The sequence below is a fragment of the Podarcis liolepis genome, assembly GCF_965112155.1.
Source record: "Podarcis liolepis genome assembly, chromosome: Z".
Lineage (NCBI taxonomy): Eukaryota > Metazoa > Chordata > Lepidosauria > Squamata > Lacertidae > Podarcis > Podarcis liolepis.
The window spans coordinates 31110398-31125182 of record NC_139570.1 but is presented as its reverse complement, the minus strand read 5'-3'; the positions used below and the strand labels follow the sequence as shown (position 1 = coordinate 31125182).

The following is a 14785-nucleotide window of genomic DNA, read 5'->3' as shown; positions in this document are numbered from 1 at the left end:
TGACAACAGAAGCTCCTGAACGATGGCGCGGTATGATGACGCACTCGCGGTAGGGGGCGTGGTCGCTGGCCACGTCGTCGCTCCATAGTAGCTGGGTCCAAGATGGCGGCAGCCGAGGAAGCGGCAGCGATGCGGGCTGATGGAGGCACAAAGCCGCTGGTGGGTCGGGAGGAGAGGCGAAGGGAGGGGAGGGGAACCGGCTGAAGAAGGCCGCGGGGAGGGCGTGAGACCCCCTCACGCGCAGGGCTGACCGACGGAACTCCCTGCCACAAGATTGGGATGACGTCAGAAGCAGGGCGCTCCTGAACCCCAAGACTTCCTGCCCGACTAAAATGCTTGTGACCCCACTCTCCTCCCCTGATAGCGCTCTCGGAGAGAGGGAGAAGACCAAGGGCAGCCGAACCTCCATGTCCCAGGCAGTCTACCTCTGAGCACCAGCCAGATACTCTGGAAGGGCAGCTCCGGGCTTCTTCCTGCATCCACCCTCCTCCTTCGTTGGTTCCCTGGGAGGCTGGGACCTTCGAGCTGACCCAAGGCTGTTGTGTTCTTACGTTTAAGTTGAAAAGAGGCGAGTGGGGGCTGATAACTGCAGCCTCCCTCCCTCTGTGGTTGCAATCTGCATTGCTATCAACATTATTCTTGCTATTATTCTTGCTGCAAATCATTACCAGCCTTTCAGTCATATGTGGGTCACAAAAATTGAAATGAGCTTAATATTGAAACGCAATCTTAAAAATAGTTTGAAACAACTTTAAGAAACAGGCCCCCAAATTTTGTTGAATCTATATTTGTCAGTGAATATTATTGTTGTTATTATTTATTAACTTTCTATACTGCCCATCGAAGGTTCACTGGGCTCTTTACAATATAAAAACACAAAGATACATAACATAGTAACAAAGAAAAACAATAACCTTCCCCACAGTTATTTTATTATTTATTAAATTTCTATGAGAGCTGCAATAGTGTAAAATAGGATGCTCCTAATTAGAAGATGCATATATCTGGTAGGCAAATGCTGGAATCCTAACAGCACCATGTTCTGCAGGTGTCCAGCCTGTTGGTGCATTGCAGGAAGTAGGACTAGATAGTCCTTGGGGGTACCTAGAATTCTTTCTGTGATTCATTGGAGGTTTTTAAGCAGAGGTTTGATGGCCACCTGTCAAGGAGATGTGCAGGGAGTTGGACTCGATGACCTTAAGGGTCCTTTTCCAGCTCTACAGCTCAGTTATTCAATGTAGAGCTTTAGTCTGACCTAAAAAAGCAATCATAACCACACATTGTATGTCCCCCCCCCCAAGAATGCTACCCCTCCCCGCTTATGCATGCTTAAATTTCAAGTGTTATATCATTTGTTTCAGTCCTTTAAAATTGTAAAGTGGCTTGGGTGCCTTGCAGAAAGGTGGTTCATAAAAGCTAATAATAACAATAATTAAAAGTGTGTTGAAAATATGCAGTTTGCAGGCCTTGCAGATGTGTCAATATCGGAAGATATTCCAGTAGAAGGAGAAATCACAGTTCCTGTGGGATCTCGTTCCCCAGACGAAGACAACTCCACCCTGGATGAGCCGGTTAAGGACACAATTGTAAGTGTCTTGTAGAGGCTGAGGGGTAGAAATTTAAAAGAATATCTTAAAATGGTTCAATCTGAGTTTCCAAAGTGCTTGCAATTTATGCAGGTTAATTTCGGGGATTGGCAAAACCATATCACCTCTTCAACCAAAGATGTGTTTTACAGTCATTAATAATGTGGAAATTTAAGTGGCTCTGGCACACTGCTCACTTGATGGGTGTGTAATAATTAGATTGTGCCATAGGGCACAACTCAAGAGTAAGCTTAGTTTGACCCTGTTAGAAGAAGAGGAGAAGAAGAGTTTGGATTTGATACCCCGCCTTTCACTCCCCTTCAGGAGTCTCAAAGCGGCTAACATTCTCCTTTCCCTTCCTCCCCCACAACAAACACTCTGTGAGGTGAGTGGGGCTGAGAGACTTCACAGAAGTGTGACTGGCCCAAGGTCACCCAGCAGCTGCATGTGGAGGAGCGGAGACGCGAACCCGGTTTCCCAGATTACGTGACTACCGCTCTTAACCACTACACCACACTGGCTCTCAGAAGTCATGAAAATAAAAAAAAATGCATCACAGTTCAATCTTATTGTCTGTAACACAATATCTTAATGTTAACATGGCATGCCATCTGTCAAGGGGTGGGCTATAACTCAGTGGTAGAACCTTGTGTGCAGATGGTCCTGGGTTCAACCCCCCCCCCATGACATGTCCAGATAGGGCCAGGATAGGTCCCTGCCTGGAGCCCTGGAAAGCTGTTGCTGCCAGTCAGTGTAGATAATACTGAGTCTGATTCAGTATAAGGCAGCCCCCTACATTCCTATGAAGGCATCTAGGAGTCTTGCTGCTTGTTCCAGGCTGAGGGGGTGGGAGTGGTTTGCGTGTCACAGTATACCTGCCATTTTTGCTGTTCTACATTGACATAGCAGGGAGGCCTGGATCAGGCCCATTGCTGCTAGCTGGCGTGCCTCAGGAGCCAGTGAATCCTTGGTCAGCCCAGCTTTACCATACAAATGCCTCGTTTTGTGGGTCTGCACCAGCAGCCACTGATGATAGCTTCTGCTCACCATGCATTCAGCTCAGTGGAAGCACTCTGTTGATAGAACCTGGCAGAGAGGAACCTGGGCCATGTTCTGACCCCATCCAGCCTGTCAGTTTGTGGGGCGGGGGAGAGGGTTAGCATTGCTCTAATAGCGTCCTTTGACCGAAAATTTGTACATCCCAGTAATACAGCCCATTCCTCAAACTTTTCAGATGCGGGACCTGAAGGCAGTTGGGAAGAAATTCGTCCATGTCATGTATCCCAAAAAGAGCAGTGCCCTCCTGAGAGACTGTACGTGCCAGATTCATTTCAAAGCTTTGAAACCTGTGGAAATATATTCAATTTTTTCTCTTACTAACCTGTCTAAAAATCAGCATTTTTTTCAAGCAAGGGAGTAACACGAGGAATTCAGAGGTGTGGTGGGGAGGGAAGAGAAGTTTTAAGTGAAATATTTGGTGGATTAAATTCTCCATTTGAAACTTAATGTAGTGATACAGGGATTTGGCCTGACATTTGTGCCTAAACAACTCAGGCCCCAAATACCCCAAAGGCCACCTTCTTCCCTACAGACCTTTGGGTGCTGAGGGGGCTCAATGTGTAGCCTTCAGAGGATACAGACCCATTTTATTTCTGTGGTTGCAAGTCGTTTAAACTCTTCTTAATATTCCTTTTTAATGTTGTAACATGCCCTAGGGCCTTAGGACAAAGCATGGGGAATAAATAAACAATTTGATGCCCTACAATCAAGAGTGAATGGGGAGGCAGAGAGTGGCTGGAGGAAAAGGAAGTTATGCTCCCCACCCCTTCATTGGTTTTCTTTCTCTTTCTTTTCTTCCAGGGGATTTATGGGGTCCTCTAGTTCTGTGTGTTTTACTTGCCCTGTAAGTACCAACATTCCTCCCTTCCCCTTCATTGCTCTGGGATTTGTTGGGGGAAACAGCCAAATGCAGTGCTGAAGCTACAATAATAAACCAAAGCAATGTAGAATATGAATAAAACAATGCCACACTTATATTTTTTTAAGCCAGCATTTTTAAAGATTATGATTTTCAGGATCCTCATATAGGGCCTAATCTGGGTTTGGCAGTTGCTGCAACAGGCTATGGGCTACACACAAGGGCTTCTCCTTTTTGGCAGAGGGTAAAGTTTATTTTTTATTTATTACATTTATATCCTAATTTTCCTCCCAGGGAGCTCAAGATGGTGTACAAGGTTCTGGTTCTCCCTGCCCTTTTGTCCTCACAACAATCCTGTTAGGCTGAGAGTGCAAGGTCACACCCAGTGAGCTACATGGCCAAATGGGAAGATTTGAACCATGATCTCTCCTAGGTCCTAGCTTGACACTGAAACCATTATGCTACATTGGCTCAACTGCCACATCCCTCGACTCAGCACCAATGTGGCAGTGAATTCTGTTGATACAGAGGGCAGTGAAGAAGTAACTGCATGCCATCCAGACTTCTTATTTAACTTAATTACAGCTCATTGCCCTTTTCTCCAAGGAGTTTGTGGTGACATACATGATTCTTCCCCTCCTTATTTAATCCCACCAACGACCCTGTGTGGTAGGTCAGGCTGAGTGACTGGCTCGGTGAGCTTCATGGCTGAGTGGGGATTTGAACCTTGGTCTCTCCCAGTCCCTAGTCTGACATTCCTAAACCAACGCACCAATTCTCCAGATTTGCCCACTGTTTGCTGCTGATCTAATTCCCTTGTTCCCCCCACTTTCCCAGAATGCTTCAGGGAGGAGCAGCAAATAGCACAGAAGACAGAGGTCCCCAGTTTGCAGAGGTCTTCGTCATCATTTGGTTTGGAGCCGTTGTCATCACACTGAATTCCAAGCTGCTTGGAGGGACCATGTGAGTGTGTGGTGGGTGGGTGCTGTAACCATGTTCTCTGGTGGCAGGGGTCTGGGGAGATGGGAGAGAGGCAGCCCTCCTTGCAAAGCTGTTCCCCACCTCTTCCTTTTTTGCTTGAGTAACGACGAAGAGTCCCTTTGAAAAACAAGAAATCCCTGAGATTGTAGGCAGCCCGGTCAACCCTGATGCCAAGCCACATTCATTTCCAATATCCGAAGAGGGCAATGCAGAACTAGTTTGTAAAACTCTTTATTATATATTTGTTGTCTGCAGCTAAATTGACTTATCACTCAGGGATGCAGAAATTACATTGGACTTTCCCATTCCCATTTGGTTTCAGAAGGCCCTATGCATCCCAATTTCAGAAAAGTTTACACATGATACGTATTTCAAGAGGCACCACCTAGCCAAATAAAGTCATATTTGGTCCCCACCAAATTTTACTTTATTTGGTACTGATTACATACTAATGCCCACTATTACTAGTGCTCTCTGTTCATGCTAGAACAATAACCTTTTATAGTCTGACCTTAGATTGCAAACTGCTTTGAGGTTTTTCTTTAACAATACAGCGGTGTATAAATTTTATGAGATAAAAATAAAATAACTGAACCTCTTCACATTCCGGTGTTCTATCCAACCATGTACAATGGCTCTCTTAATAGCATGCCACTAACTGACTCATTGTTTTGTTGTTAAATATGTTGATTATTTAATTAACCTTTTTATATTGTAAAAAAAATTAATCCATTAAGGCCTCTGCCAAAGACTGCCATCTTAGGCTGCACCGTGTGCATTCTCATTTGAGAACAGACTCTGTTGAGTCTCCCTTTCTGCTGGATGTTTGCACATTCTGGAGAAAAGGAAATATTTTTCAGCCGTAAGAAGCAGAGCTATGCTTCAGTGTCCCATGGATCAAATGTCAGTGTCCATATTTGTATGTAAATGCTTATAATTTCATAAAATTTATACACTGCTTGATTGTAAAAAACAAACCTCAAAGCAGGTTACAAAGAGACTAAAACAATCAAATTATCAGTGAAAACAGTTTAAAAGAACTACAGGCAAAGGTTACATTGCAGGTTATCACATGCATTGGCAGAGCGTGCCTAAACCCACCCCATTACGCCCCCTTTTCCTGCCACTTCTGGATTTGTGGTGATACGTGTTCTTTGAATGTGCGCAAAATGGGAGTAAACTGTATTTAAAACATTTTTTTAAAAAATCAATAAACTAAAAAACAGATTAAAACATACATACATCAATATTCTACATGCCTGAGTAGGCTTGTCTAAACACAAATGTTTCCAGCAGGTGCTGAAAAGAGTGGGGAAGCCATGAGCTTGACATCAATAGGCAGGAAATTCCAAAGTAGAGCTGCTGCCCTGCCACTTAGTCATATGCACTTCTCAAACCACATAACCACAAAGCCCTTAAGGTGGCATGGCATAAGCTTTGTTGTGAAGCCTCTGGCCGTTCATGAGGGGTAATTTATGCTCCCCAATATGCTTCTGGACTGCTGTCTGGAGACCAGAATCCAGAAGCTGACCATCTGTGCTCCAGAAGTGAGTGCAATACACCTGCCCTTTCTCTTCCCCATACCCACCCAGAATTTAATGCTGTTTCTTCCTTCCCAAGATCTTTTTTTCAGAGCCTCTGTGTCCTGGGTTACTGCATCCTCCCCTTGACGGTGGCTCTCCTGGTCTGCAGACTTGTCCTGCTGGCAAGCTCTGATACTCCTGGCTTCATTGTGCGTCTCTTAGTCGTGGTGGCCATGTTTGCCTGGTCGACGCTAGGTATGTTTGAGAAGGAAGTGCAGTCTGGAACCTTTTCAGTCCTGTCTGCAAAAGCCCCCATGAGCTCAGCAGGGTTGCGTCCTCCAGTTCACATCTTTGATTTGTCCAGCACTGTCAGTAAGTACCTAGGAGAGAGCTGCTTAAAAACATTACAGAAGAAGCGGAGCTCGTCTGTGTGGCAATGATGCCCCCCCCCCCACGTTTTCTTCAGGGTTAGCATTTCGTTCAGCTGGTAGCATGTTTGACTCTGGCGTTCTGCGGTCTAATGCATGGAGAAAGCAAATAGAGAAAAGTTTTTCTCCCTCGTAACACTCATGGACATCCAGTGAAGCTGAATGTTGGGAGATTCAGGACAGAGAAAAGGAAGTCCTTCCATCAGAGAATTCAGAGTTAAACTATGGAACTCACTCCCACAAGAGGCAGTGGCCACCAACCTAGATACCTTTATAAGAGGATTCGACAAATTCATGGATGAGGAGAAGGCTAGTCATGGTTACTAGCCATGATGGCTGTGCTCTACCTCTACAGTCAGAGGCAGCAATGCTTCTGAACACCAGTTGCTGAAAACCACAGGAGGGGAGAGTTGCTCTTGTACTCAGATACTGCTTGAGGGTCTCCACAGACATCTGGATGGCCACTCTCTAAACAGGATGCTGAACTAGATGAGACCCTGGCCTGATCCAGCAGACTCTTATGTTTTTAAGATGCTATCTAAAATTTCAGGTTGGTGTCCAGTGTTCCCGTTCCATTAATGCAAGGGACATGTGACAGTGGAATAGAACTTTCCTGTTCCCTCTGCTCCCCGTTGCACACCTTCACATAAGCTCTGGAGGGTTGGGAGGTGTCCTCCTGGGAAGATTTTGGGGTGCATGTGGGATACAGAATAAATGTAGGTGCTGCTGGGGCTGCTTTGGATACAACCGCAATTTTCTGCTTTTTCAACTGTTTGTGTGTATTCTAAATATTCCTTCTCTTTCTTTTCAGCATCCACTGCTTTCCTGGCAGACAGTCAGCCACCAAATCGCAAAGCCCTGGCAGTCTACCCCATCTTCCTCTTCTATTTCGTCATCAGCTGGATGATCCTCACCTTTGCCCCATAGTGACACAAAATCAGTGGAGACCCCAAAGCTGAATGAAGGTGGCTTCTGTCTCTGTTAAGCCTCTTGGTTGCTGGCTTTCCCCAACGTTGCCCTCTAATTTATCTACCTGTATTTATGCTGTGTGTTGGACAAAGGCAGGACTGGTCCCCAGGAGTATGCTGAAGGTCCCTTTGTGTTTCTGATTCCTCTGAGAATGCAACTGATGTCCTCTTCTTGTAAATACCCACGAAAAGGCATTGTTGCCCTTTTTGAAGAATGCTGCTGATGCATAAGAAAGTAGAAATCCTGTCTCAATCCATCAAAGCTGTTGATAAAGGCAGATAGCAAAAGATACCCATCCTTAACCAGCTTATCAGAACACTTGGCGCTTTGTCTTCTGTACATCAGGACATTTTCAAATGCTTGTTATCTGTTGATGGGAGAATGCTAGGAGAATGTTCCATTGAAGTTATGCAAAGTGATGCAATAGTTTATGCCGACCATGACACACCTTGTTGCCTCCAGAGACTATAGGACTACACCTCCCATCATCCCCTACCAGCACAGGCATGCTTACCGGGACTGATGGATATTGTAGACCAGCAACATCTGGAGGATGTTAGTTTAGCAAAGGCTTGTTTGTGTGGTCTTAGCACATCCATGATAGATTTGCCCCTGCCGCCCCTAATTCTTTGTGGAGGTGTGATGCAAACCTAGTGGTTCCTTCCGTACAGGGAATTATCTCTCTCTTGAAATGCAAATATATTTTGAAGTGACTTGTGAAAAGAATGCTTGAGTTATGCTGTCTAGAGGTTACATTGTGTTGGGAGTACCATGTGTTAATTGCAACTTATTGGGCAGATTATACTTTTTCTAACTGCAAAAGAAAACCTACTACTGACCTTCCAGCAGAACTCAGGTTAACTGTTACCAATCTTGTGGACAAGGGACAGAAAAAATAAGCAAATAATATCAGTATGCTTTTCCCTTCCTTCCTTCCTTCCTTCCTTCCTTCCTTCCTTCCTTCCTTCCTTTCTTTCTTTCTTTCTTTCTTTCTTTCTTTCTTTCTTTCTTTCTCTTTCTTTCTCTCTCTCTCTCTCTCTCTCTCTCTGTGGGGGGGGGGGTGGCAGCTAACAAGTCAGAAATTGACAGGGGAAAGCTGCCCAGTCTTATGTCCCAAGTGACCCAAGTGGTGTTAAATACCTTTTAATATGTCAGGACTTCAGCATTCAGAACACAGCCTGTGGGAGACTGGTTTCTTCTTCTTTTTCTTCTTCTTCTTTGCCTTTCCCCTTGGTTGAGAAGTAGGGATGTGGGGCAAGCAGTTCCCACATCCCATCTCCATTTAGAGAAGTTTTTATTTTGTTTTTTGTCATTTGCCTTAATAAACCTGAGAAATGTTATCCAAAAACACTAAATTTTAATATATGATCCATGTTTTCCTCTGCTTGCTGTCTTGCCATTTGCTGGAGGCAGGAAAATAAATCTCTACCCATCTTAATTGTAACTCCAGTCTTGTGTATAGCTCACTGCTGGCATGTGTGTGTGCGCGCGCGCTTCAGTTGGGAAGCAAAAGGTGTAAATTGTTTTAATTGCAAACTTTTATAAATAAAAATGCTGAAAGAGGTGTTTGGAATCTATTCTGTGTCCCAAAGTTTGCCGAGTAAAAACAAAACAAAAACTTTCATTTTCAAATGTAGATCCTTAGCAACATCCAAACTTTTCTGTTTCAACTTTGAACCAACACTCCCAAATCTGGCGCAAGGTTCTGTCTTTTAAGGACCATGATTCCTAGAACAAGCAACATGACTAAGGTGTACTGAAATATACTCAGAGTCGAGAGTGGATTTCATGCTCTTTATTCAGCTCATAGTGGTGAGGAGGAATGGAAGCTCCCCCACGATACCTGCTTTATATACAGTGGTGCCTCGCAAGACGAAATTAATTTGTTGCGTGAATTTTTTCGTCTAGCGAATTTTTCGTCTTGCGAAGCACGGTTTCCCATAGGAATGCATAGAAAATCAATTAATGCGTTCCTATGGTCAAAAAAAGTCCAAACAAAGCCAAATTTGGTACAACAAGAGTTTATTAAGTGCTCTTTAAAGTCACACATACTGTAAAGAGCATTTCAAAATTCAAACCCAGAATTTATTTAAAAAAACAGCAGAGTGGCCCAATGGTCACAGAAAATCATAAAAATGCAGGGGGGAAAACCACAAGCTTCCAAATTCTTGCAAACCCCTCCCCAACTGTTCCCCCAGCCACTCAGCACACAGAAATTCAAATCCAGATTTTTTTTAAAAAAACAGCAGAGTGGCCCAATGGTCACAGAAAATCATTAAAATGCAGGAAAAAACACACAAGCTTCCAGATTCTTGCAAACCCCTCCCCAACTGTTCCCCCAGCCACCCAGCACACAGAAATTCAAATCCATAATTTTTAAAAAAAACAGCAGATTGGTCCAATGGTCACATAAAATCATAAAAATGCAGGGGGGGGGGAAACAAGCTTCCAGATTCTTGCAAACCCCTCCCCAACTGTTCCCCCAGCCACCCAGCACACAGAAATTCAAATCCATATTTTTTTAAAAAAAAACAGCAGAGTGGCCCAATGGTCACAGAAAATCATAACAATGCAGGAAAAAAACACAACCTTCCAGATTCTTGCAAACCCCTCCCCAACTGTTCCCCCAGCCACCCAGCACACAGAAATTCAAATCCATAATTTTTTTTAAAAAACAGCGTGGCCCAATGGTCACAGAAAATCATAAAAATGCAGAAAAAACCCACAAGCTTCCAGATTCTTGCAAACCCCTCCCCTACTGTTCCCACAGCCACCCAGCACACAGAAATTCAAATCCAGATTTTTTTAAAAAAAACAGCAGAGTGGCCCAATGGTCACAGAAAATCATAAAAATGCAGAAAAAAACACACACAAGCTTCCAGATTCTTGCAAACCCCTTCCCAACACCAAGTCCTTGAATTCCAAACACCCCAACCCAAAATCCAACCCCCCCAAAAAAAAAAAGTTTTAAAAGCTTAACTTACCAAATGGCTGCAAAAGAATAATAATAATAATAATAATAATAATAATAATAATAATAATAATAATAATAATAAATTTTATTTATATCCCGCCCTCCCCAGCCGAAGCCGGGCTCAGGGCGGCTAACAACAATAAAACAGTACAAAAGTACAACATAAACAACATTCTAAAATCATTCATTATAAAAATTAATTAATTCAAGCCACTAGCAACCATTGGGCCAGAGCTCTGCGAAGATTGCCGAGGGAGGGAGTCAGGCTGTGCCCTGGCCAAAGGCCTGGTGGAACAGCTCTGTCTTGCAGGCCCTGCAGAAGGATGTCAAGTCCCGCAGGGCCCTGGTCTCTTGTGACAGAGTGTTCCACCAGATCGGAGCCACAGCCGAAAAAGCCCTGGCTCTAGTTGAGGCCAGCCTAACTTCTCTGTGGCCTGGGACCTTCAAGATGTTTTTATTTGAAGACCGTAGGTTTCTCTGTGGGGCATACCAGGAGAGGCGGTCCCGTAGGTACGAGGGTCCTAGGCCATATAGGGCTTTAAAGGTTAAAACCAGCACCTTAAACCTGATCCTGTACTCCACCGGGAGCCAGTGCAGCTGGTATAGCACCGGGTGAATGTGATCTCGCAGCGAAGACCTCGTAAGGAGTCTCGCTGCAGCATTCTGCACCCGCTGGAGTTTCTGGGTCAGTCTCAAGGGCAGCCCCACGTAGAGCGAGTTACAATAATCCAGTCTGGAGGTGACCGTCGCATGGATCACAGTGGCTAGGTCAGGGCGAAAGAGGTAAGGAGCCAACTGCTTAGCTTGGCGGAGATGGAAAAATGCCGCCTTTGTTATAGCTGCAATCTGCGCCTCCATGGAAAGGGAGGTGTCGAAGATTACACCCAAACTCTTAACGGACGGTGCTGGCACTAATTGCGCCCCCGCAAGAGATGGGAGTTGCCCCCCCAATCCCATATCGCCCCGTCCCAGCCACAGGACCTCTGTCTTCGAAGGATTTAGCTTCAACCGGCTCCCACGTAACCATCCAGCCACAGCTTCCAAACATCTGGTCAGTGTGTCTGGGGCCGAGTCAGGATGGCCATCCATCAACAGATAGAGTTGGGTGTCATCGGCATACTGATGACAACCCAGCCCAAAACTCCGAACAAGCTGGGCGAGGGGGCGCATAAAGATGTTGAAAAGCATCGGGGAGAGTATCGCACCCTGAGATACTCCACACACCAAGGAGTGGCGCGATGACAATTCCCCCCCAAGCGCCACCCTCTGTCCCCGACCAGAGAGAAACGAGCGCAGCCATTGAAGGACTGTGCCCTGGATCCCCACGTCGGCAAGGCGGTGGTCCAGAAGTTCGTGATCGACCATGTCGAAAGCTGCTGATAGATCTAGAAGAATCAGCAGCCCCGACCCGCCTCGATCCAGCTGTCTACGAAGGTCATCTGTTAGGGCGACCAGAGCCGTCTCGGTCCCATGACCAGCGCGGAAGCCGGACTGGAATGGATCCAGAGCCGATGTTTCATCCAGAAACCCACCAAGCTGTTCAGCAACTGCTCTCTCAATCACCTTACCCAGGAACGGAAGATTCGAAACCGGGCGGTAATTGGATAGATCTAAAGGATCTAATGATGTTTTCTTTAAGAGCGGGCGCACCACTGCCTCCTTCAGTTCCCCTGGGAATGTCCCCGTGCCAAGGGACAAATTGATGATATCCCCCAGGAGGGCCCGCACCTCGTCTGGACACGCTCTAATCAGCCAAGACGGGCATGGGTCGAGAGGACAGGTGGTGGGCTTTCCAGCTCGGAGGAGTCTGTCCACATCGGCTGGGGATATCTGGTCGAAGTGGTCCAATACTGGACCCGAGGACAGTCGAGGGGCCTCCAGTTCCTTTATTGTATCCAAATTGGCAGGGAGGTCATGGCGGAGCGACAAGACCTTCTCCGCAAAAAAGCTCGCAAATGCCTCACAGCCGTGTGTCAATTTGTTATTTAAATTTGGCTGTCCCTCAAGGGACGTAAAAGAAGTTTTGGAAAAGCTTCAAAAATCACCAAAGTCTTTAAAAACCTCAAAAAAGGCTACTATGTACACTGCGTTCTATGAGTTGCTCCTCGAAGTCAAGTCGCAACTGTATTAACGGTGTTAAGAAAAAGGAAACAAACTTGCAAGACGTTTTCATCTTGCGAAGCAAGCCCATAGGGAAATTTGTCTTGCAAAGCAGCTCAAAAACGGAAAACCCTTTCGTCTAGCGAGTTTTCCGTCTTGCGAGGCATTCGTCTTGCGGGGCAGCACTGTACATTATTTACACAATGGGCTGCACGTAATTGGCTAATTCCGGGATTCTCCTGTAGGCCAATCAGGTTGTGGATTCACTTCCACCTGGAGCTGGATTGGGTGGCGCCTTTGGACCAATCATACCGCTGCATTGCTCTAGGACCAATCAGACTGCTGCATTTTGGATCCTAGTCAACTCAGTACATAACATGTACAAAGTGTTTTTCAGACAGAATGAAGATATTTCAGTTGTGGGGCATGTTGGAGGAGGAACATGGTGAATTGAATGTCTTTTGTTTGTGGGCTGCCAGTGGAGATCATTACATGGTGAATGATGACAGCCAGACATAAATCTTGGCGATTAAATTTACTCTGGAAAAAAGAGTGAATGGGAGGCTCTGGAAAAGCCACTTTTCGTTTCAAGAGGCTGAAAAGCTGTCAGCTCGTGGGAATTCTGATGGGGGTTAAGTGATTTGCAAGCTGAGGAATCAGCACCTTGGACCCAAAGCTGTGTAAGAGCCCTAATGGGCATAGGATCTACAAAAGTCTCCCTTAATTATTTCTGAGCCTTATGATTTATAACAAAAAGATATGGAACTGCTGGTGGAAATTTACATTTGATGCTTGAACTGCTTTCTGCCTTCAAGAAGAAAGGAAGGGAAGGCAGAAGAAAAAAGCCTACTTTAATGGTTTGAGTCAAGGAAGTTTTAAATGAACATGCAAGTTCTGTGTGCTAAGAATTTTTATTTTCTTACTGAAATTTCAAAAAGAATACACAAAAGAATATGCAATATATTTTTGAATCAAATATAAAAAACTAATCCAAATAAAAACTCAAAAAAGAAAGATGAGAGAGCTTTTGATTCTTCGTCTGTCAGCTATATATAAAAAGTTGTTGAAGCATCCACTCAGATAACACCCCAAATTCCACTTTCTATAAACCAATATTTTCTTCAATTATCAAACCCATGTAAGTTCATTTTCTTTTTTACACAAAGTCTATAAGAAGTTTCCAGTCTAGTAAATGTAGACAATTATTTTTCTCTGAGCAAACACATGAATTCCACCATTTCAGCTAAGTCCAGTAATTTCAACAACCATTCATCCACTGTAGGTAATGATGAATCTTTCCATCTTTGTGCATATGAAAGTCTTAGCACTGTGATCGTGTATTGAAATAAAGATCCATAGTCTCTTTCTAATTGTTTATCTAAGTCCCAACAGGAAAATTGCCCTTCAAATCCTCCGTATCAGTGTAGGTATTCAATAGTTTTTAGCTTTTTTACCTGTCCACCAAGATTCAGTTAACTGTTTTTTAGGCAGGAATTCACGTTGATCATGAGTGAAATCTTGTAAAAAAAGGGAAAAACTGACAGGGGGCCATGAGCCAGAAGCTTGCTGAGGCCGCTCAAGAAAGCTTCCCTGCATGTCAGCTGAGCAGCCTCAACAAAACACTGAGGAGACCCACCCCGATCCCAAAGAGGATGTCATCTTTGGAAAATGGAAAGGGTCTCCTCATGAGCCAGGAGGGCTCTCCAGGGTGCTACCCACATTTGAGCGAAGATTATCTTGTAATCTTTCCCCAGCCCATGCAGCAGACTGAAAACTACAGGCTGAAAAAGTGGCCTTTCCAGAGGCTATCTAGTGAAACTGTGTTGGGATATTTGAACTCAGGACTTTGCAATTCACAGCACAGCCGGATTCTTGTAATGGGAATCCTCTCCTTGCAACACAGAAACCAAAAGATAACCTGGAATAACTACACAGCTACATAAAGCTGGAGCCGACTGAACCTAGCGCCTGGACCTGATGTGGAGTTGGCACTTAATATATGCCACATGCTGGTCTTCCCTTCAGACAAAACCCAAAGGAGAATCCACACAACTGTGTGTACAAATTCTCAGTCCCATTCCCCAATGCCATCTTAAATCAGGCTGAAGACAAAGGATTTCCCAAGGAGCCTGCAAAGAATGGCCTAGTGCGTAGGGTAGTCTGGTCACACTTCCCCCACCCTAAGCTCCGGCCCACTTTTCAGCCGTCTGCAATGACATCATCTTCCATCATCCAATTCTGATTCTAAGATTCTCCTGGCCCCTTCCTCAGCATCTGCAGGGTTGCCATAGAGATGGCAACAAACT

General features: G+C 44.9%; 1 protein-coding gene across 1 annotated transcript; it reads left to right on the top strand.

Annotated features, from left to right (window-relative positions):
- The first annotated feature begins 47 nt into the window (after positions 1 to 47).
- YIPF6 (Yip1 domain family member 6) lies at positions 48 to 8969 on the top strand. Its single transcript, XM_083486133.1, has 7 exons — positions 48 to 159; positions 1458 to 1586; positions 2821 to 2899; positions 3447 to 3489; positions 4342 to 4467; positions 6106 to 6263; positions 7248 to 8969. Exons 1-7 carry the CDS (start codon positions 103 to 105, stop codon positions 7361 to 7363), a joined length of 708 nt encoding a protein of 235 aa, XP_083342259.1. The 5' UTR covers positions 48 to 102; the 3' UTR covers positions 7364 to 8969.
- Positions 8970 to 14785: the final 5816 nt, after the last annotated feature.